Here is a 20,460-nt window from a genome sequence, read left to right as displayed (position 1 = left end):
TAAGGAATTCATTGTGGATTTCAGGAAGGGGAAGTTGGGAGAGCGTGCCAGTCCTCATCAAGGGATAAGCAGTGGAAGGGGTGGGCAGTTTCAATTTCCTGATCATCTCGGATGATCTATCTTTGGCTCAACATATTGATGCAATGACAAGGAAGGCATGGCATCGCTACATTTCACCAAGAGTTTGAGGAGACTGTTTGTCACCAAAGACACTCACAAATTTCTACAGATGTATTGTGGAGAGCATTCTCTTTGCATAACCGTCTGGTATGGGGCGGGGGGGGAGGGGGGCACTGCACGGGATCAGAAAATGCTGCAGAAAGTTATAAACTCAGCCAGCTCCATCATGGGCACTAGCCTCCCCAGCATCTAAAACACCTTCAAAAGGAGATGCCTCAAAAAGGTGGCATCCATCATTAAGGAGCCCCACCACCCATGCCCTCTTCTCATTGCTCCCATTAAGCAGGAGGTACAGGAGCCCGAAGGCACACACTCAATGTTTTCTGGAACAGCTTCTTCCCCTCTCCCATCAGATTTCTGAATGGACAATGAATCCGCGAGCACTACTTCATCACTGTTCGCTCTCTTTTTGCAGTAGTTATTTAATTTAATTATATACCAATATTTCTTATTGCAATTTATAGACTTTATTATGTATTGCAATGTACTGCTGCCGCGAAACAACAGATTTCACGATGTACAGTATGCCAGTGATGTTAAATCTGATTCTGATTGCTTTGAGGCTAGAACTCAAGTTTCTGTACTTACGTTTCTGTAAACTCTGGGGGTGAAGTAGCACCGGACTTATTTCTGATTACACGTATGCTTCTCCTAAAATTATTCACTTTACTGAAAACTGGGAAACAATGCTGACTTCGTTAAAAAAAAAAAGACCGCGCAAATGCCAAGTAAGGTGACGCCGCCGATCTTAGGTGGGGAATGTGTCTCTGAATCAGGTAACGAGGTATTATTACCAACGATTCGGCAACTGCCGGCGACAGTGTGAAAAACAAAGGTTAGCGATTTCACAGAACTAAAATGCAATTTAGAAAAACCTGACAATGATTTAGTGCGGTGATACAAACACACACACACCCATTTTCACGATAAATATACATCTAATGATTCGGGACCGTTCATCCCACCGAGCCCCAAAGCCGCGCCAGCTGAATTTCCAGCTGTCCGCTCGCACATTTTTGATGATGGGTGGCGCTGTATTGACGTGACATGCCTTTCAGCGGAATTTCACTTTCCCCTGTGTGGTAAAGAGCATTGAGGTAGTGCCAAGTGACTGCCTAATTATTCGCAGTGTCCCCGTTTGATCCCGTCTTCTTTGTAATAACAGCGGAGAATTTAGAAAAGATTTAAATGAAAGCGAGGGTGAAGGAAAACTGACTTCTCGCTCAAGTTTTGCACACATCAGCACCAGAAGTCATTTCTGACCGGGTGCCGCCAAATTCCAGGTATAAACTGTCCATTGTCGGCGTCAATCTGTCGCTATTGGAACCGATTGAACAGGTTTCTGAGCTCACAGTCCCTGTCAGTACTAATCAACATTGACAGAAAGAATCTTGCATTGAGAGGCGCCTCCCCTCAAATACTTCCAGTTTACCTGAACGGTGGCCAAAGCGACCCGCTTTTGACTGGTCTCGGCCTCCGACACCTTCCGATGTCCCTCCTACCCTGAAAAGTGCCTGGATTAAGTGAATAAAATCGAGATGTACTCGGATGCCCAATTATGGCTGCGTAAATCACTAGAAAGCAGGGGTTAAGCCCGAAGCAAAAGAACACTTGTAATTTAGATAACCGCACTTGACCCTGATTGACCGCCGAGGACAATCGCTCGGATTCCGAACGCTCGGAAGCATCTCTAAAGTGCCGAAATTAAACATTTAGTGCTGCGAAGTTGGTTACTTACAAACACAAATCGTCCCTTCGAACGATAAACTTTATTTCTGATGGATCAAAGATGTGAATGAACACTGGGAACGGTGAACTAAAAGAGAGGCTATTGCAGTGTGGGGACATGCTTGTTTACGTTTGGTTTAGTCGCACGTATCACAGGATCGGAACATTTGCCAGAATCTGCTGTTTTCTCTCTCTCCCTCCCCCCTCTCTCTCTCTCTCTCCATCTCTCTACCCGCTCTCTCTCTATCTCACACACACACACACACACACACACACAAACACACCACCTGAAATCGCCCACCCTCTCAATCTGTGGGCATTTTGCGACATTTTTAAAAAGAAAATCGCGTTTCATGTAACTCAGAATAACCAGAGCAGGGATAGAATTTTAAAAACCCTTCTTCAAAACATTTAGAAAACAAAAGCACCACACACGAATTCAAATCAGTTTTGTTTTCATGTTGACCTAACCAGCCAGTACACCATCCGTCTCCTTAATCTGTCGTTGCTGCTGATCCGCTCTCTCTCTCCCTCCGCGAGTCCTTTTTAAAACAGTCTTCGTTTCTTCTGGTGGGGTGTGTATGTGGGGGCGGGGGGCGAGCGCGGTTAGTAATATTTTCAGAGGAAGTTTACGTCCCCAAGAGCAAACGGTTAATCTGGACCGAGCCTGTTAATAGGTGGAGCTTCCCACGTGACGTACCGGCTATATAAAAGTTTCAAGCATGTGCCACAATGTCGTGATTGCCGGCAGAGCCGTCCCAGGGAGCGGATCGTTATATGCGGTTAAATTGCGCTTTCAGGGAATAAACGCAGCGCCACTGTCAGTGCCCTGAACTAATACGGGAGCCTGAGGAAGACCAACATTCATTGCCAATGCGGGATTATTGCTCTAAAGTCAAGAGAACTGCCCTGGCGAACCACGGTTGTTGTTTTTTCTCTCTCTCTCTATCTTTTTTTCCAGTTGGATCTCTCTCCATACATATATTTTTGATCAGTACTGCAAAGTTGGTACTTTCAGGTCAATCACTTTTTATTGGCTTTTAAACCGTCCAGATTAACTTCAAGCAACGCCGTCCAGAAATGAAATAAAGATTAGTCCATTGAGGGTGGATGCTACTTTTTCTCTGTATCCCGGCGGCCCTCTAGTTCCCTTAAACAAAAGTAATCTATCGCACGGGAGCGGATGCGATCTGGAATCATCTCGAGTAGAAAGCAGACCCATTTCTGATTATATAATGCTTATTGAGACTTATCCAGCGAACCCCGGCAATCTTTGCACTAACACCAGATCACTCTTAAGCCATATTTGATAGTGATTTTGGGGAGCGGGTCTGCGCTCTTGCCCCGTCTCCGGTGAGCAGCCTGCAGCCGATAGGAAGATGAGGCTTTTTTGCCTGAGCGGTGCCTGTCTGCTGGTGAGCCTGGTGTCTGCCGGTTCTACTCCGTCCCCCGCAGCAGGAACCTCGGGCCCCTTCACAGCCAGCTCTTGCACAACGTGCGGCATCGGGCAGCCCGAGGAGCTCCGCAAGACGGACATGGTCTTCTTGGAAGCCGTCAAGCGGCATATCTTAAACCGGCTGCAGATGAAAGAGAGGCCGAACATCACGCACCCTGTCCCCAAAGCCGCAATGATCACGGCTCTGAGGAAGTTACATGCTGGGAAATTGAAAGAGGACGGCAGACTGGAGATCCCGAACCTGGACGGCCATGCGACCTCTGTCTCCAGGAAGGATCTACTGGAACAAACCTCAGAGATCATCAGCTTTGCTGAAACAGGTAGGGAAAGTTTCGCGGCATGCTAAATACCCCCTGACATTGACCTTCACGTCATTTAAATAGAAATAAGAGTCCATCCCCTCCTTCATATCACAAACAGTACTTAACATTAGCCGCCTATCGCCGCGCTATTAGCTGGGGTTTCATTAGGTCATCACCAACTGATGGGAAAACGGCAGGAGGATCGGGCCTGTTTGGGAATGGCACGTTAGCACGTTTCGCACACAGATTAGAGCCTCCGTTCTCTCTTCTGCTCTCAGGCTGAACTCTCGGTAAATGCAAACTGACGTGAGATTCGTAGCTGTAGCATTTCCTAACCACCGCTAGAGCTACCAAATGTATGCAAAGGGCTGCAATAGAATGGGTGGCATATGCAAGAATTTAAATGAATGATTAATTGGCTTCTGTTCACAGAACAAACATTTATTGCGGTTCAAATGTAACGACAGGGGATGGGCGTTAAAGTTACAGAACATAGGAGTGACGAGTCCGGGCGGTGTGGGAGTTGAATTTAAGGAAAGTGTTGAAAGGGTTACAGTTAAAACGTACGTTGGAGATAATTAAATGTGGCTTAGTATTTCTTCGTCAATGACAAATTAATTGGTAGCGTGTGTGAAGCTTTAATTTATGGTCATTACATGAAAAAGTGGTCTGACGTCGGGCTCGGCAAGCATTTAAAATCGCTTCAAACAAAAAAAAGTTGACAAATGCATCACACACACAGCTGTTTATTGGAATGTGGAGTGAAGCCGTGAACACAGCGGATGAGCAACAAATCCAAGTGCAAGTATGTCCCGATTAAACACTCTTTTGGCATTACCGGGGGAACTTTGTACACGAAGTGTTTAGAGTAGAATGCAGAAGCGTGGGGGTGGGGCTGGGTAGGGTGGGATGTGAGGGGTAAATTTGGAGAAAGTAACGTTTCAGTGCGTTTATGTACCCTAATATGCACCCGTCCGATTGCAGGTAAAGTTCCGCTCGGGTTATAGGGTGAATGGTAGTTGGCCTGGTCGTCGCTTCCGCACCCTGTCAAACCACGATTATTTTCAAACCCGTGTTAGAAAACCCACTAAATCTGGGCAGATTGAAATTGATGCTAAGGATGGAATTCCTGTCTAGAAGAGAAAATACCACTACAGTACTTTCCCCAGATGCTGAAGTAAAACTTTGAGAGAAAACATTCGGGGAAGCTGTGCTTGAAGATTAAAGTTAAGAATATTTTTTCAGCATGTATTAAAATATGGGCAATACAACTTTTCTAACTAGTGGGGAAGATGAAGAAGTTCTGTCTTGCTGGGAGAAGGTGTTTCATAGTTTGTATCCTGCACACGCTCCACGCATAACTTTACAAGGTCAAAATGCAGAACTACCCTCGGCAACCAAGCGGTCTTTGAAAGAAACTACATCCTAGCCTGCCGACGAGTTCACAATGGCGGCGCAAACATTGCTTTTACGACCTTGTAAAGTTTACAGAGCTCTGAATAAACAAACTCTTGTGAGATGAAGTGGTTTCATATATTATTAAAATGTCATTGCATCGGCTCTGCTGGGGCCTTGAGAGTATAAGCTACTTTAAAACATATTAGAAGCTGAATTCTAGTGAAGTTTTCCCTATACCTTGCGAGGAGAGAGCATAAAAACTTGATGTATCTGCGAAGCAAGAGACAGTGCCTTCTCAGCAGAATAGAATCGAATAGGCGGTTATTGTGTTAGTCAAGCACCGGGTGCACTTTTTAAAGTAGTAATGCAGAGGAAGACAATAAGTATGTCCACTTTATAGAAGTTTCTGCCCTCCATTTATCGGTTTGTGTAGTGGCAGAGTTGAGGTTTAACCGAGATGTGTTTATTGCCGATTGCAAAGTGCTCATGTCAATAAGTGGATTTCTCAGCTTCAACAATATACATTTTTTGGTCGGAGATAACCCACATTGGTTTGGAAAAGTCACTTTTTAAATGCATGAAACCTTTAATAGTTCCAACATGAAGTGAAAGCGATTCGGTCAGCGGTTGAAACCATCTAAATGATATAGTTTAAATCACCAGAACTCCACACTAGTGTTTGAACAAGCCAAATGCGTACTTCGCTATTTTACAGATGATCTGTTTTTAACCCTGCGTCTCACTGCTGCATATTGAATGAAAATTTTTCCCATTAGTGTCAATGAAATATCGTTTGTCTGTGTAAATCAATCACTTAATATAATGGCCTCCACAATATGTGGGTGACCGGCAAACTCGTCTCTGTTTATGAGTTGAGACTGACCCTGAGAACATGTAAACATGTCCCTATCCCAAATGACTAAACTAAACGGTGCGATGCCTCTAGCTTGGTTTTATTGGGCTGTGTTCTGTAGATCTGATCGTTAAGTTCTCAAAGCACAGCTTTACCATCTAAACAAAGTTAGAGTCGGGCACTTTCATTGACACGGTGAACAGTTCTGTGAAAGCTCTCGCGTCTTAATGCACGTTCCTTGCAACTGGCAGGGGAATTGTCTTGGGCGCATTTCTGACTCAGGGGCGAATTTACTGCTAGTCCTACAGAGATTAACATTTTCCATTCTCTCGATGCAGATGAGCTGGCTTCATCCAAATCACGCCTGTACTTTCTGATCTCAAGCGAGGGGAACCAGAATCTCTTTGTCCAGCAAGCCAATTTGTGGCTCTACTTCAAGCTGCTCCCGTCTAAGACTGTAAAGGGCACCAGGCGCAAAGTGAGAGTGAAGATCTATCTCCAAGAAGCTGGGAGCTCCAACAAGAGGGCGTCGGTTGAAAAGAGGGTGGACCTCAAGCGAAGCAGCTGGCACACTTTCCCCTTGACCGAACACATCCAGGCGCAGTTCCAAAGGGGAGAGAGGAGGCATGACCTCGAAGTCCACTGCGAGGGCTGCGAGAGCTTGGCGGTGACTCCCACCTTGGTGGACAGCACCGACGAATCCCACCGACCCTTCCTGGTGGTCCAGGCTCGCACTCTGGACTCCAAGCACCGAATCCGCAAGCGAGGGCTGGAGTGCGATGGTCGGACCGACCTGTGCTGCAGACAACAGTTTTACATCGATTTCCGACTCATCGGCTGGAACGACTGGATCATCGCTCCTACGGGTTACTACGGCAACTACTGCGAGGGGAGCTGTCCGGCGTACATGGCCGGGGCGCCGGGTTCCGCCTCGTCCTTTCACACGGCTGTGGTGAACCAGTACAGAATGCGTGGCATGAACCCCGGCTCCATGAACTCCTGCTGTATCCCCACCAAACTCAGCACCATGTCCATGCTCTACTTCGACGACGAGTATAATATCGTGAAGAGGGACGTGCCCAACATGATCGTGGAGGAGTGCGGCTGTGCATGAGAGAGGCTCCAAGGGCGCAAGTTTTCAAAGAGAAATCTGTCTTTTTATTTCCCCTCAGAGAGTGGGTTCGTTGTCGCGCCACTGTCACCCAGCTGAATTTACCAGGTCGCCGACTTAATTAAACCACCCAGATTTTGTAATTTTGGGGTCGACTGTGATTTCAAAGGTCCCCGCTTGACTTGCAGCCATTACAGATGAAGGCGAAAGGCTGCACGTTGTGTGCGCGGCTCGCTTCGACGGTACCCCGCAGAGTGAAGTCATTCCTTTTTTGTCGACTTGGTGAGGAGCGGAGGCTGATGGCGACTCCCTGCAAGTAGCAAAACACACATTAGTGATGTATTTAAGTGGGGCTAGAGACGCCGTTAAAGCGGAGGTTTATTCACAGGCATTCCGCTTCCCTGAATCAAAACAAAAATAATCGAACGTTTAATTATTTATACCGCAAAAGAAAACTTCTGTGTTACATTATGACAAGGCTGGGTGTGCATAATCGGAGTGTTCTGCCGGTGGATTACTCCTCAATTTGATTCGGAGAGAGAGTGGGGATCGAGATACCTCTCTGGAGAAACCTGCAATACACATCTTTGTTTTTCAGCGAATGAACTATAATCCCACCTCCTCCTCTCAACAACGTCTGCTCCGTGTGTTGCTACACTGCAGGCATCTGGGAACACTGGGGTCTCTGTTCTCTAATCTGACTGTGCCTGCAATCGGGACGGGCGAGTCTCAATAGAAACTTTCTGGCGATGATTTCACAAGTTTGCACCAACTCAAAGGAAAACATCGATTCGACCAATTTTAATGCAATCGTACTTCAGTTGTGCATTGGAACACATATTTTGCCCTTCCCTTTTATCTTCCTTCTACTGCTCACCTGTCTCTCTCCGCCACCCCTCCCCCTCCCCCCCCCACCCCTCCCCGCTATGTTGACAGATTGTATGTGAATTCAGAATGGGCCGAATGAACGAAACCTGTGGATGGGCCAGTGTATTAAAATGGCCCTTCAGTGACAACGCGGTTGAAGATCACTCCAATCATGAATACCCTGTCATAGTCAGTCAATGGTCACATTCAATCAGAGGTTGGAGTTGTGTCGCACTGACAATGTATTGAAAGCACATTTCGCACTTGCATATCTTAATGCCTTGAAAAATCGTGGTACAACGGTGCACTTATCACGAATTCTGCAGTTCCATTCGCTTCTTATTAAATAAGTGCCGGTTGGGAGCTATGCAAAGTAAATCTTAAGCGGTAAACAGGTGAATTCCTCGGATTTAAAATCTGTGCAGTTACTTGAAGCTAAATCTTTCGCTTCCTGTATTTGGCGAATGATTGTTTATAGAGGTTTTTTCGCGTTTTCTATTTGCACTGAGAAATTGCGTTGATTAGTTTAAAAAACTGCCATTTTTAAACAAAAATGAAATTGTTATTTTTATAGAAAGAAGAATTCTGGGGGGAGGGGGATATTGAAATGTATTATACATATCAATGTATTAAATAATTGAACCAAAGAGGACAACTATTTAGTGTTATGTAAACGTCATTGGGCAGAAAGGCTTTTGATGAGTTTAGTGGTAGTTTGACTAGAATGAAAGTGAGCTCTCTGTTAGCGTCATGTCGAAATGGATTCCAGTTCCCAGAATCCCGCGCAACTTATCAAAAGCGCATGCTCCACAGAGCAAGCTGTCACATTATGATCAGGTCATGCACTTATTTTGCGTTGAATACACGGCAATTTAAAAAAAACTGGTTCAGATTCATCTTCATTTATTAGCTAACAGCTGTAGTATTTGGCACTTCTGTACAGTTTGGCTACAATAAAAACAAATCTACATGCACTGGATCTGTGTGCGAAGTTATTTCCAATAGCAAGCCCAGACTGAGTGGGACACCCTGCAGTGTTTGCTAGTGAAGTTTGCAATTGCCAATAATCTGTTCATTCACCAGTAATTTCTAAGGAGAATAATAAAAGTAATTTAGAGTCATACATTCATACAGCACGGATGGGCCCTTGGCCCAACTCGTCCATGTCCACTGTGTTGCCCAGCGAGCTCGTCCCATCCATCCTCATTTGACCCGTAACCCTTAAACCTCTCCGATCCATGTACTTAACTGGATGGCTTTTAAATGGTGCTAGTTTGCTCATCTCCGCCCCCATTTCTGGCTGCACATACCTTTGCACAAAGCTCTACCATTGATGTCCCTTTTAAATCTCTTGCCTTTTAATCATATTCCCACTTGTTTTTAACACCTCCCTCCCAGGGAAAAATACCATGTGCTTTCATCTTGTCTATGCACTCATGGTTCTATATATCCCTTTCAAATGGTTCCATTTACTATCAGAGAGTATACAGTACACAACCTGAAATTCTTGTTCTTTGCAGACACCCACGAAACAGGAATCAATCCCAAAAAATGAATGACAGAAATGTTAGAATCCCAAAGTGACCCCCCCACACAGAAGCAGCAGCACAACATCAACCTTCCTCTTTCTCCCTCCCACCCATTTGCTACAGCAAAGGCACCAATCCCCACCCACCCACCTTCATGCAAGCACTAGCAAAACCCCACAAGAGACCTTGATCTAGAGCTCATCAAAAACTATTGTCCATCCCAACAGTTCGACATTTCAGACAGACTCCCCGTCAATTTTCCATGCTCCATAAAGTCAGAATCTATGCAGCTTCTCCCCAAGTCCAGGCAACACCTTGATAAGTCTTTATGCACTCCCTCTAGTTCAACAACATTCCAACGACACGGTTATGACTTAAACATAACTTTCTAACTCCTAAACCTGACTTCCTTACCTCCCTATCACCCTGACAAACTGCCCCCAGCACTCCCCAGGGGCCCGCAGTTCACTGGCTTAGTCCTGTCCTGGTTTGATCTTCCAAAATGCAACGCCCCACATTTATCCGGGCTCCAGGCCTTTTGCCGATTCTCAGCTACACACCTCACTGAATGGGAACCCCCTGTGATTTTTCATAACCTTCTATGCTCTCTACAATGCCACCCATTGTTGTATCTTCTGCAAAGTGTCACAAGTTTGCCCTCTCTGCTTTAGAATTAGAAATGTCATCTGGAACACAATCAGGATTTTTTTTATTTTGCACAATATGTAGAAGAACATCAAAAGACTGAAGAAGTGATTTTTTTTCCTATTTTTTCTATTTCTATTTTCCTATTTCCTAATATTTTTCCTATTTTTTATAGGAAAAGATTTGGGATTTATATTTAGGGATTTGTCAATTTTTAAATGGATCTTGAATGTAGAATGTTGGGAATGTTCACCAAGTCAGGCACCATCTGCAGTAGGAGTGTAGTCCATGAGCATCTTCCCAATATACACTATTTTGTATTTTAATTTCAAGTTTCCAGAACCCAACACCTTTACTTTTCTGGGATTCACAGCAACCATCAGCTAAGAACAGGGCAATTACCCCAACTACATTTACCATTTACCCCTAGAGCTTTAAGCTATAGTCACTAGTCTTTCCTATGTCAACCTTTCTGTTCTTTTGATACCATTAACCAGTTGACCATTTACAACAAAACATGGTAACTTAGTGCCTGACTTTAACTTTAAAATCAAAATAAGATTTCCAATAATTCCAACTTACATGTTCTATCTATTAGTGTGCATCAGTTGAACAGGGACAATTGGACCCACCACTTTAATCAATGTTAAGTCAATCTTGCCGTGAAGATTTAGCAGATGACGCGCCAACTTAAGAGAAGATAAGGTCCGCAGTTGCTTGGAATCCAAAGCAACACACACAAAATGCTGGAGGAACTCAGCAGGTCAGGCAGCATCTATGGAGAAGAATTTGAACATTTGAAGAACGAAGCACAAAGGTCAATCTGCAGTCTGGGATGAAGCCCAAAGTTCGATCGAAAGTCCAGAAGCGTCTGCTTTTAGACCACCGCTCCTCTAGGAGAGATCCATGCTTCCCTGATTAATGCATTCTATTCAAGAAACAAAGTAACCACAATTTTCTCTTGCCATTTTGTCCCTCAGGTATTGCAGCCTCAGAGGGATCCTTTTGGCTGTAAATGACGTTTTCACACCCATTGACCCTCAGTGCTCAACGACTCACACGCACTGTCGTAGTAATACTGCAAATTGAATGGGCAGCGGGGAAGAAAAGTGGGTCAGCAAAGAACGGACATACTTTGCATAATCTGCTTTGTAGGTCTATTCGGCGTGCTTTAATAAGAACGAAATGCAACCGGGATAAAGGAGAACCCACATTAACACTCAGTCTCCAAGTTAAGGAATCTCAAAAATACTAGCTGGAATTCAACAGCTCACAGTGAAACTTGCTTCCACCAGGAACTTTAGTTATGGGCATTTTGCTTCCCACAGGTCATAGATTCAAAAGCACTGATTCAACTCCACTGTAGACTATTATTAATGGGTTAGGTATGTTGTGCTTCATTGACCAGAGTGACTCCAGCTCACCTGTTAACCTACACTTCCTGACATCCATGAGTTTGTTTCCTCTGCAGTAGAATATTTTAGTGTTCTTTTTGTTGGCCTCTGACCAAGCATACCAGGTAAATATAGTGTCCTTATCTACAGGTTCTGTTCAACTTTCACATCTGTGGGTGCTGACCAGTATTAGTTGTTGTGGGATGAACTCTTGTTGAGTATAATGTTTTCCTAAGGGGTTTTTCCCTAAATGGAGAATGCCTCTTCATGATTTGGTTGATGCACAGGCAGCTTCCACACGGTCATGTTCCTTGACAGATCGGGGTCAGAGTCCAGTGGCGCGGAAAGCAAGATATCTGGGGATGCTTCACTGCTGCACCCTTCCTCCACCTTCACTGCTGTTGTGATGTGTCATCATCTCCTGCTAACTCCACCATTCAGGTGGATCACTCTTTATCTAGAATTTCTTCCCCCACCACCCCCACCATGGGTGACCCTAACAGGAGCTAAGCTCCAGACAGCATCATTCTCAGGATCTCAGGAACTAACAAGCTTCTCCACCATGACAAGATGATGATCCTTGAAGAAATTACCAATATTATCCTTGGTGCTCAATATGTCCTCTTCTCATCCATAGTTTCCATCTTCCACATCCTAGTAAGTTATTCTAGATCTCTGCTCCATAATTCTGGCCTCATACGAGAGTCAATAGTGATAGAGTCACACCGTGTGGAAAGAAGCCTTTCAGCCCAACTGGTCTATGCCAACAAAGATTCCCATCTAAGCTAGTCCTATTTGCCCGGATTTGACCCATATCCCCCTAAAATCAGGGGTTCCCATCCTGGGCTCCACTGAACCCTTGTTTAATTTTAGGGCTCTATGGCATAAAAAAAGGTTGGGAACTCTTGCTCTAAATTCAGGAATCTGTTCAAATATCCTTTAAATATTTCTATTGAGCCTGCCTCAACACTTTCTTTGATAGCTCACTCATCATATTGACTACTCCCTGTTTGAAAAGGTTTCCCCTCAAGTTCCTATTAAATATCTCTTCCCTCAACTTAAACCTATACCCTCTAGTTCTTGATTCCCCAACCCTGGGAAAAGATCATTCATTAATTTCTGTCTTTCCTGAATTTAAAAACTCAGACACGCTTTTTGTTCTGTAGGATTTAAGGTCTAAAGTACCCTTTCTAAATTCACAGTTCTTTCCTAGTCTTTACCTCTAACTCCTCATTTGTAACACGCTTTAAAAAATACCTCATTTACCAAGTCTAGGTTGCCCCTTTTAATTTCTCCTAAGACAGCATAGTATCATGTTTTGATAATGCCCATACAAAGTGCTTTAGGACTACCATCAGGGAGGAGGTACATGAGTCTGAAAATACACACTCAATGTCTTCTTCTCCTCTGCTATCAGATTTCTGAATGGTCCATGAAACCATATACACCACCTCACTATTCTTGCTAACTTTTCTCATTTACTTGTCTTTGATATTTCTTATTGAAACTTATAGTTTTTTTGTATAGCATTGTACTGCTGCTAAAAAAATAACAAATTTCATGTTGGTGATAAACCTGATTCTGATTCGGATTCAGGATAAATGATCAATATAAAGGTTGAACTGTATATTCTCATTGCTGATTGGCCCACTTGCAATTTGTCTTGTTGGCTTGGCACATTAAACAAACTTGTATGTTTATATACGTGTAGTATGGGAACAGATCCTGTTTATTAGGTGTTAAAGATATTTCTATGACCTTGCACGTATCTCATACATCATACATTTTGCAATTATAAAAGTGGTGATATTTCATTAGGAGTTTGAGGGGACTTGTTATGTCACCAAAGGCACTCGCAAATTCCTACACATGTACTGTTGAGAGCATTCTAATTGGTTGCATCACTATTTGTTATGGAGGGGCCACTACACAGGATCGGAAAAAGCTGCAGAAAGATGTAAACTCAGCCAACTGCATGATGGGCACTAGCCTCCCCTCCATTGAAGACATCTGTAAGGAGCAATGCCACAAACAGGTGGCATCCATCATTAAGGACCCCCGTCATCTTACTGCTACCATCAAGGAGGAGCCTGAAAATGTACACTCAACATTTTAGGAATACCTTCTCTTTCACCATCAGATTTCTGAATGGACAATGAACCCATGTACACTGCCTTACCATTTTTCCCTCTTTTATTACACTACTTATTTATTATTTAAATGTTTTAATATATACACTATTTATTAGTGTAATTTATAATTTTATTATTACATATTGCTCTTTACTGCTGTCACAAAACAACAAATTTTACAACATTTGCCAGTGATATCAAGCCTGATTCCGATTCCTAAATTTGTTTTGCAGCAGCATTACAGTGCAAAGATGGAAAATTACTATAAAGTACAAAATAAATAAACAGTGCAAAAAGGGAACAATGAGGTAGTGTTCATGGGCTTGTGGAGGGTTCGTGGGAGAATATTTAGAGTATAGAGAACTGTGGCAAGAAGGTGGATTCTCTCATTTTTCTCCCAACAGGTTTAAGCTTATATTATCTGAGAACTTGTCTCCACATACTGTATATGCACTGAGACATTGTTTATTGCAACCAATCTTTCTTATTGTGGTTTCTGCCCACTTCCTTTCCAGTCCTAATGAAGGATCCTGAGACGTTGACTGTTCATTACCCTCCATATTTGCTGCCAGACCAGCTGAGTTCCTCCGCCATTTTGTGTGTGTTGCTCAAGATGAATGAAGTATTGTTAGTTGTCAGTAGGTACAGAAGGTCCTAATGCTGAGATGCATTTACTGTCTAACATAGATGTAAGGTCAGTGGCTGAATTGAACAGCGTCATATTCAGAAAATGGGAAATACTGGAGGTCCTCTAAGTCAGGGGTTCTCAACCTTTTTTATGTCATGGACCCCAGGTTGGGAACTCCTGATCTAAATGTTGGAAAGCAGATTTGGAGAAAAGTAATGATTTGGATAACCATTCAGATGCAAAACTGGTAGACACAAATATAATGAATAAACTTCCCCAGATACAGCCCACATTCCAACGTGGGGCTGTTAGGTAGCAATTCAAGTTCCCAATGCCCAGAGCTGTGATAACATTACAGTGGTTTAGTAGTGCATCATCTTAAATTGTCCTCACGGACCAGAAAGCAGTGAGCAGTAATTAATTAACTTGATAAATATGATTCAAATAATGATTAGAAATTATACGCCTGATGAAAATAAAAGCTGAAGTATAGCTAAACTTGAGTGGAAATGAAGAACATTTTCAAATACTCTCTTCTGTTCTCCACTTTGTCCTCCTACCTCTTATCATCTGCCTGTCACCTCATCCCAGATCCCCCCCTCCTCCCCTTTGTCCGACCATCTACTCTCCTCTCCTATCAGATTCCTTCTTCTCCAGCCCTTTACCTTTTCTATCCACCTGGCTTCACCTGACACCTTCTTGCTATCCTCCTTCCCCTCCCCCCGAGCATTTTTTTATTCTGGCATCTTTTTCCTTCCTTTCCAGTCCTAAAGGAGGATCTTGGCCCACAACATTGACTGTTTAATCATTTCCGTAGATGCTGCCTGACCTGCTGAGTTCCTCCAGCATTTTGTATGTGTTATTTTCAAATACTTCATAATTTGGAATATTCATATAAGGAATTAAAATGCCCATTATATAAAGTGAGATTTTAAGGGCGAAAGGGCGTAATTTTATCTTGTACATCATTAAAAACTCAGTTGGACTGGCTGTAAGAAAGCGGAAGATTATCAGTGTGGTTCACAATGAGACTGGTTCATAAAAAGCCTCAATTCACGTTAGTACTAATGATTTCAGCTTGATTGGGCTGAGAAGTCTGCAAACAGTACAGCCTGTGAAGGCATACTGGATCACTGACAGGAACTTTGGGATTTCCGACTCAAACCGTACAGACACCAACCTTCCAAATTTGCTGTTATTGAATCATGGTTTGGCTCTCATTACCACAGCGGAATCCGAGAAGAAAGTACTCAGAGAGCAGTGAGGGAAGAGCACCAATTTATAAACATTTCCAGTTTTGTTTAGGTAGGTTTAAAAAGACTGATGAATCCAGAACATTTAGTAAAACATGTTTAATATCATATTGCACTCACAGAATTGTCAAAACAAAATGTGACTCCTTGGGCTCTCAGCCTGCTTTACCCTGGAGATAAGAGTCCAAACTGAATTAATGTAATATGTTTACTGTGAATACACAACTTGCATTTCTATAATCTCGTTCATATCCCTTGAAGCTATTGAAGTACTTTTGAAGAATAAACAGTTCTGTGGGAAATGTGGCAGGCAGTTTACACAGAACAATTCCCTGGCAAACAGAAAAGCAAGAGTTTGTAATGTTTTAGAAATGTTGACTGAGAAATACCTCCTCCGCTGTTTTTCAAAATAATATCATCAGCAAGCCGCAAGCATATCAAGTTCAAGTTTAATTGTCATTCAACCATACACATGTATACAGCTAAATGAAACATTGTTGCCCTGGGATTAACGATCAAAACACAGTACATACATTCACACACAGCATATAGCACACAGAGCTACGATAGCATATAGAGTTACAAAATAATATCCGCACAAGTCCCTGAGTGACATGGACTGAAGGTTGATGGCGCATGGGATGTTGTCCCATAGCCACGTTTCTGCAAGAACAAGCACTCAGCACTTCCTCATCTCGCTCTGAGTCAGCCAGCCACAGATGAAGACAATCCAGCTTGTCCTCCAGGAGCAAACACTATGGGAGAGCCAGCCTGCAGGAGCCAGCCCCCACCCTTCATATGATGAAACCTTCATTGACATCTTACAAAATATGTATTGGCTGCTGATGACACTACACATAGAATGTTACGTATGGTAGTGGTCTGCTGCCGAAGGAAGAATTTAGATGTAAAATATATTGGCAGCTGATGATACTACACCTAGAATGTTATGCAGTGTAGTGGACTGCTAGCTAAGGAAGGATTTACTTGTAAAAGTGTGAGTTTAAGTTCACTAGTTTGATCTCTGGGTTGGGGTAGGCTATTGTTCTATGAAGGGAAGTTACGAGTTTAGGCTTACACTTTCTAGACATTAGTAGAATAAGAGGCAATAAAGAAATTCATTGAAAATTCATAAGGAGCTTGAGAGGGGTGTGATAGAGATGCTTCCCTAGTTGAGATATCTAGAACCAAGGATCATAGAATCAAAGTAAGGGCATTAACCATTAGTAACCACGCTGGGAACAAATGCTTCACACAAAAGGCAGTGAATCTTTGGAGGTCTGTATCCAAGAGAGATGTGGAAGCTCACTTACAGTGTATCTTAAAGATAGAGATCAATAGGTGTTTGGATATTAAGGTATCATGGTATATGGTGTTAGTGCACTAAAGTGATGGGGTATGGTGGTGTAGTATCTGGCAGAGGGGATGAGTGGCCTACTGTTGATTCTATTGCTTATGATGCTGTGCTCTGATGTTCATTTGACATGGCAAGTGGGGCCTCAGTTTAGTGTTTCATCTGGTAGTTGGTGCTCCTGGTATTGTTAGCCTAAAAATTTGTGTTTAAATCACTGGAATAGATTTGAACTTAAAACCTTATTCAAGAACAGCACCAAACTGAATTCAAATAAAAATCAAACAAGAAAATGCAGATGCTGGAAATCTGAAATAAAAACAAAAAATGCTGGAAAAACTCAGCAGGTCAAGCAGCATCCATGGATAGAGATTCAGGTATGGGTTCAGGCTGAAGATACTTCATCAGAACCAAATGAGACTCAGTTAACTCCAATGCTGAGATTGAGCGTGCAATTGTACTATCAAAGAGATTTATGTTGCATTTGGTATAAATATTTTCACTTGATTGTCAATTCTGCATTCACACACCACAGACACCTCTATTGAAGTAGGCAGTAAAAGAAGCCATCGGATATATGTTGGAAAATATGGGATTATTCCTAAAATTATGTTCCCGGATATGAGAGCCTTCATGTTAAAGTTCTTTGAGGTAAGGTCATTCTGACTGGAAGAATGTGTAGGCCACATGAAACCTCAGGCTTGTCCACCATTGAATATCATGGCTAACCCCATGCTTAAAGCCCACTTCCATTCCAAATCAGCACTGTCAAATAGAAATTGGTGCATACCCACAGGTGTTCCCAATGGACATGCACTTACCACAGTGGAACATACCTTCAAAACACTTACAGAGTACAAAGAACAAAGTTCAATGTAAATCTATTGTCAAAGTACATATACATCCTCATATGCTACCCTGAGCTTCATTTTCTTGCTGGCTTTCACAGTAGAACAAAACAATTCAACAGAATAAATGAAAAACTATACACAAAGACTGAAAAACAGCCAATGCGTTAAAGAAGACAAACTGTGCAAATATAAGAAATAATTATAATGATAATAATAATAATAATAACATTTAAGAAGTTCTTTTGGCATAATATCTTGGTCTGAAACTGACCTGGAAAATTTACAAAGAAAAATAAGATCTGAAATGATAAATTTTAGAAAACATTATGTACACTTGAACGCACTGAGATTAACACTGCTTAGGACGGAAGGAAGAAGAGGAATAACAGACTGAAAAAATGACACCACAGTTAGATAAAATTTCTAAGGATATGTTTTCATCAATGAGAAAAGGATTCAATACTTCATGTGAACATATGCCATTCTGATAGGAAGCACACACCACTAAACTTAAATGAGAGCGCAACCCTGAAAAATGAAGACATGATCACTGCAGAAGAAAAGCTAACCAATGGAAGAGCATGATTCTCCATGGAAGACATCCCCATGATCTGAGCAGACTAGATGTCGACAAGAAAGTCTCGAGCACCTGGCTCAGAGTTGGAGATCCCCTCTCAGAAACAGAAGGGTTCCTTGGCAATACTGGATCAGGTGGTTAACACACACCAAAAAAGTCAAAAATACATAATAAAAGACCAATAAATTCAAGATGATAAATGCAGAAAATGCCAGGAGAAATCAGAAACAATCCAACACATTACAGGATCCTGCAGCAGTTTAACTCAATCTGATTACTGACACAGGCACAATCAAGTGGCAAGCTTCATTCATCAACATCTTGCTTTAAAATACAAACTCATAAAAGACACCATAGCTTGCTATAAATACAAGCCTGAACCAATTTTAGAGACAGTGTCCTACAAATTATATTACAACTGATCCATTATTACAGCCAGGACAATCCATAATAAATAGCCAGATATAATAATACAGGATAAACAAGTAAGAACAATTTACTTTAATAGATACAGACATTCTAAACACACATTACATACAAAAATCAATGCAAAAACACCAGAAATATGCTGAATTAAAAGATGAAATTGAAATACTATGGAATATGAACAGGGTATACATTTTCCCAATAGTAATATTTACAACTGGTACCATCCCAAAGTCACGACACAACAGCATTAGACAATTAGGCCTATACTGTAACACTTATGTAACTCTCCAGAAAGCCACAGTACTAAACATCACTAGAATAATCCAGAAGTTCCTAGCAATTAAGAAATGAGCGTGCTTGACTATGCCTGTACCTCAGGTTCTACCAGCTGAGAAAAAAATAAAAATAATAATAAATAAGTAAGTAAATAAATAATACTGAGAACGTGAGTTGTAGAGTCGTTGAAAGTGAGCTTATAGGTTGTGGAATCAGTTCAGAGTTGAGGTGAGTGAAGTTATCCATGCAGGTTCAGAGGCCTGATGGTTGAAGGGTAATAATTTTTTTCTGAACATGCTGATGTGGGACCCAAGCCTCCTGTACCTCATTCCCGATGGCAGCAGCGAGAAGAGAGCATGGCCTGGGTGGTTGGGATCCTTGACGGTGAATGCTGCTTTCTGGTGTCAGCACATCTACAATGAGTGCTGATTTGTCTGTGATGAACTGGGCTATATTTGTCACTATTTTTAGGCCTTTCCAATTTTGGGCATTTTTATTTCCATACCAGCCTGTGATGCACGCCAGCTGGTGCAGTAGTGGCATCAGCACTGGACTTCGAGATGAATGGTCCCAGGTTCGAATCTGGTCAGTTCCTTGCATGCTTTCCATCTGTGATGGGTTGAGCATCGAGCTAGCAACTTGGCCTCATAAAAAACAGACAAATGCTAATGAACTGGCAAGGTTGCTGCTTGAGATGCCACAAAGCATGGAGAGGAAGAACAGACTGTGAAGCAACCAGTCAGTACAGGTAAGGATTTTGCACATTATGGACATTTGCTTAATAAATACCAGTCACCACTCATTTATTTGGAAAATTAAGAAGTGATCATTAAGATTCACATACACTACCTCACACTTGATCATTATTTCCCCAATGGACATACAGTCTTGAAGTATTTATCTCCATAATGTACAAATGAGTTTTGAGTTCATGAATATGTTAATTCATAACCAATTAATTACTTACAAATCACAAAATCAGTGAGCTCTTTTTAGATTCAAAATGACCCACTGCTAGAGGTTGAAGCATAGGAGAACACTGCGGTATACTGACATGAACTTCTTGTTGGAGTCTGAAAATCAGAATGGTCATTCTTGCTGAGAACAGAGGATTTGGGGATTTGGGTTTTGTTAATCCCTGACTGGAACTATGAACAAATGTGCATCATTCTACAGGAATTAATCAAATTCAGACAGAGCCTGGTTCCAAAGAGACTTTACGCAATGTTTTCCTTTTTGATTTTTTTCTCTGAGGGGCTGTAGAACGCTCTGCATAGATTTCTCCCTCTATCCTTGTTAAATTGACACAACTGCTTTTCTTGGAATTTTGCCATTGCACTCTGAAGTGGCATCAACAGAACTGATTGAGACTAAATTCTACAGAAGTCGTTCCATGGTTCCCATTCCATAGGAGAAGGAGGGCAGATTTGACTGAGATATACAAATTAAGAAGGGTATAGAATGGGGTAAATTATGGGGGATGCAGATAAAGTAAATACG

The 20,460-nt window shown here is 42.3% G+C and overlaps 1 protein-coding gene across 1 annotated transcript; it reads left to right on the top strand.

Moving 5' to 3' along the window:
- Positions 1-2,659: 2,659 nt before the first annotated feature.
- Positions 2,660-9,620, top strand: LOC140715150 (inhibin beta B chain-like). The gene is made up of 2 exons (XM_073026932.1): positions 2,660-3,684; positions 6,256-9,620. The coding sequence occupies exons 1-2, from the start codon at positions 3,288-3,290 to the stop codon at positions 7,029-7,031; spliced, it is 1,173 nt and encodes a 390-aa protein (XP_072883033.1). The 5' UTR covers positions 2,660-3,287; the 3' UTR covers positions 7,032-9,620.
- Positions 9,621-20,460: the final 10,840 nt, after the last annotated feature.

Source organism: Hemitrygon akajei, chromosome 2 (assembly GCF_048418815.1).
Source record: "Hemitrygon akajei chromosome 2, sHemAka1.3, whole genome shotgun sequence".
Lineage (NCBI taxonomy): Eukaryota > Metazoa > Chordata > Chondrichthyes > Myliobatiformes > Dasyatidae > Hemitrygon > Hemitrygon akajei.
This window is presented reverse-complemented; position numbering and strand designations above follow the sequence as displayed.

What these genes read in the sequence shown, in the direction of transcription:
- LOC140715150 (XM_073026932.1), top strand. Translation starts at nt 3,288, where the DNA reads ATGAGGCTTTTTTGCCTGAGCGGTGCCTGTCTGCTGGTGAGCCTGGTG. An exon ending in CATCAGCTTTGCTGAAACAG is followed by an intron (nt 3,685 to 6,255) that starts GTAGGGAAAGTT and finishes CTCTCGATGCAG; the next exon opens with ATGAGCTGGCTTCATCCAAA.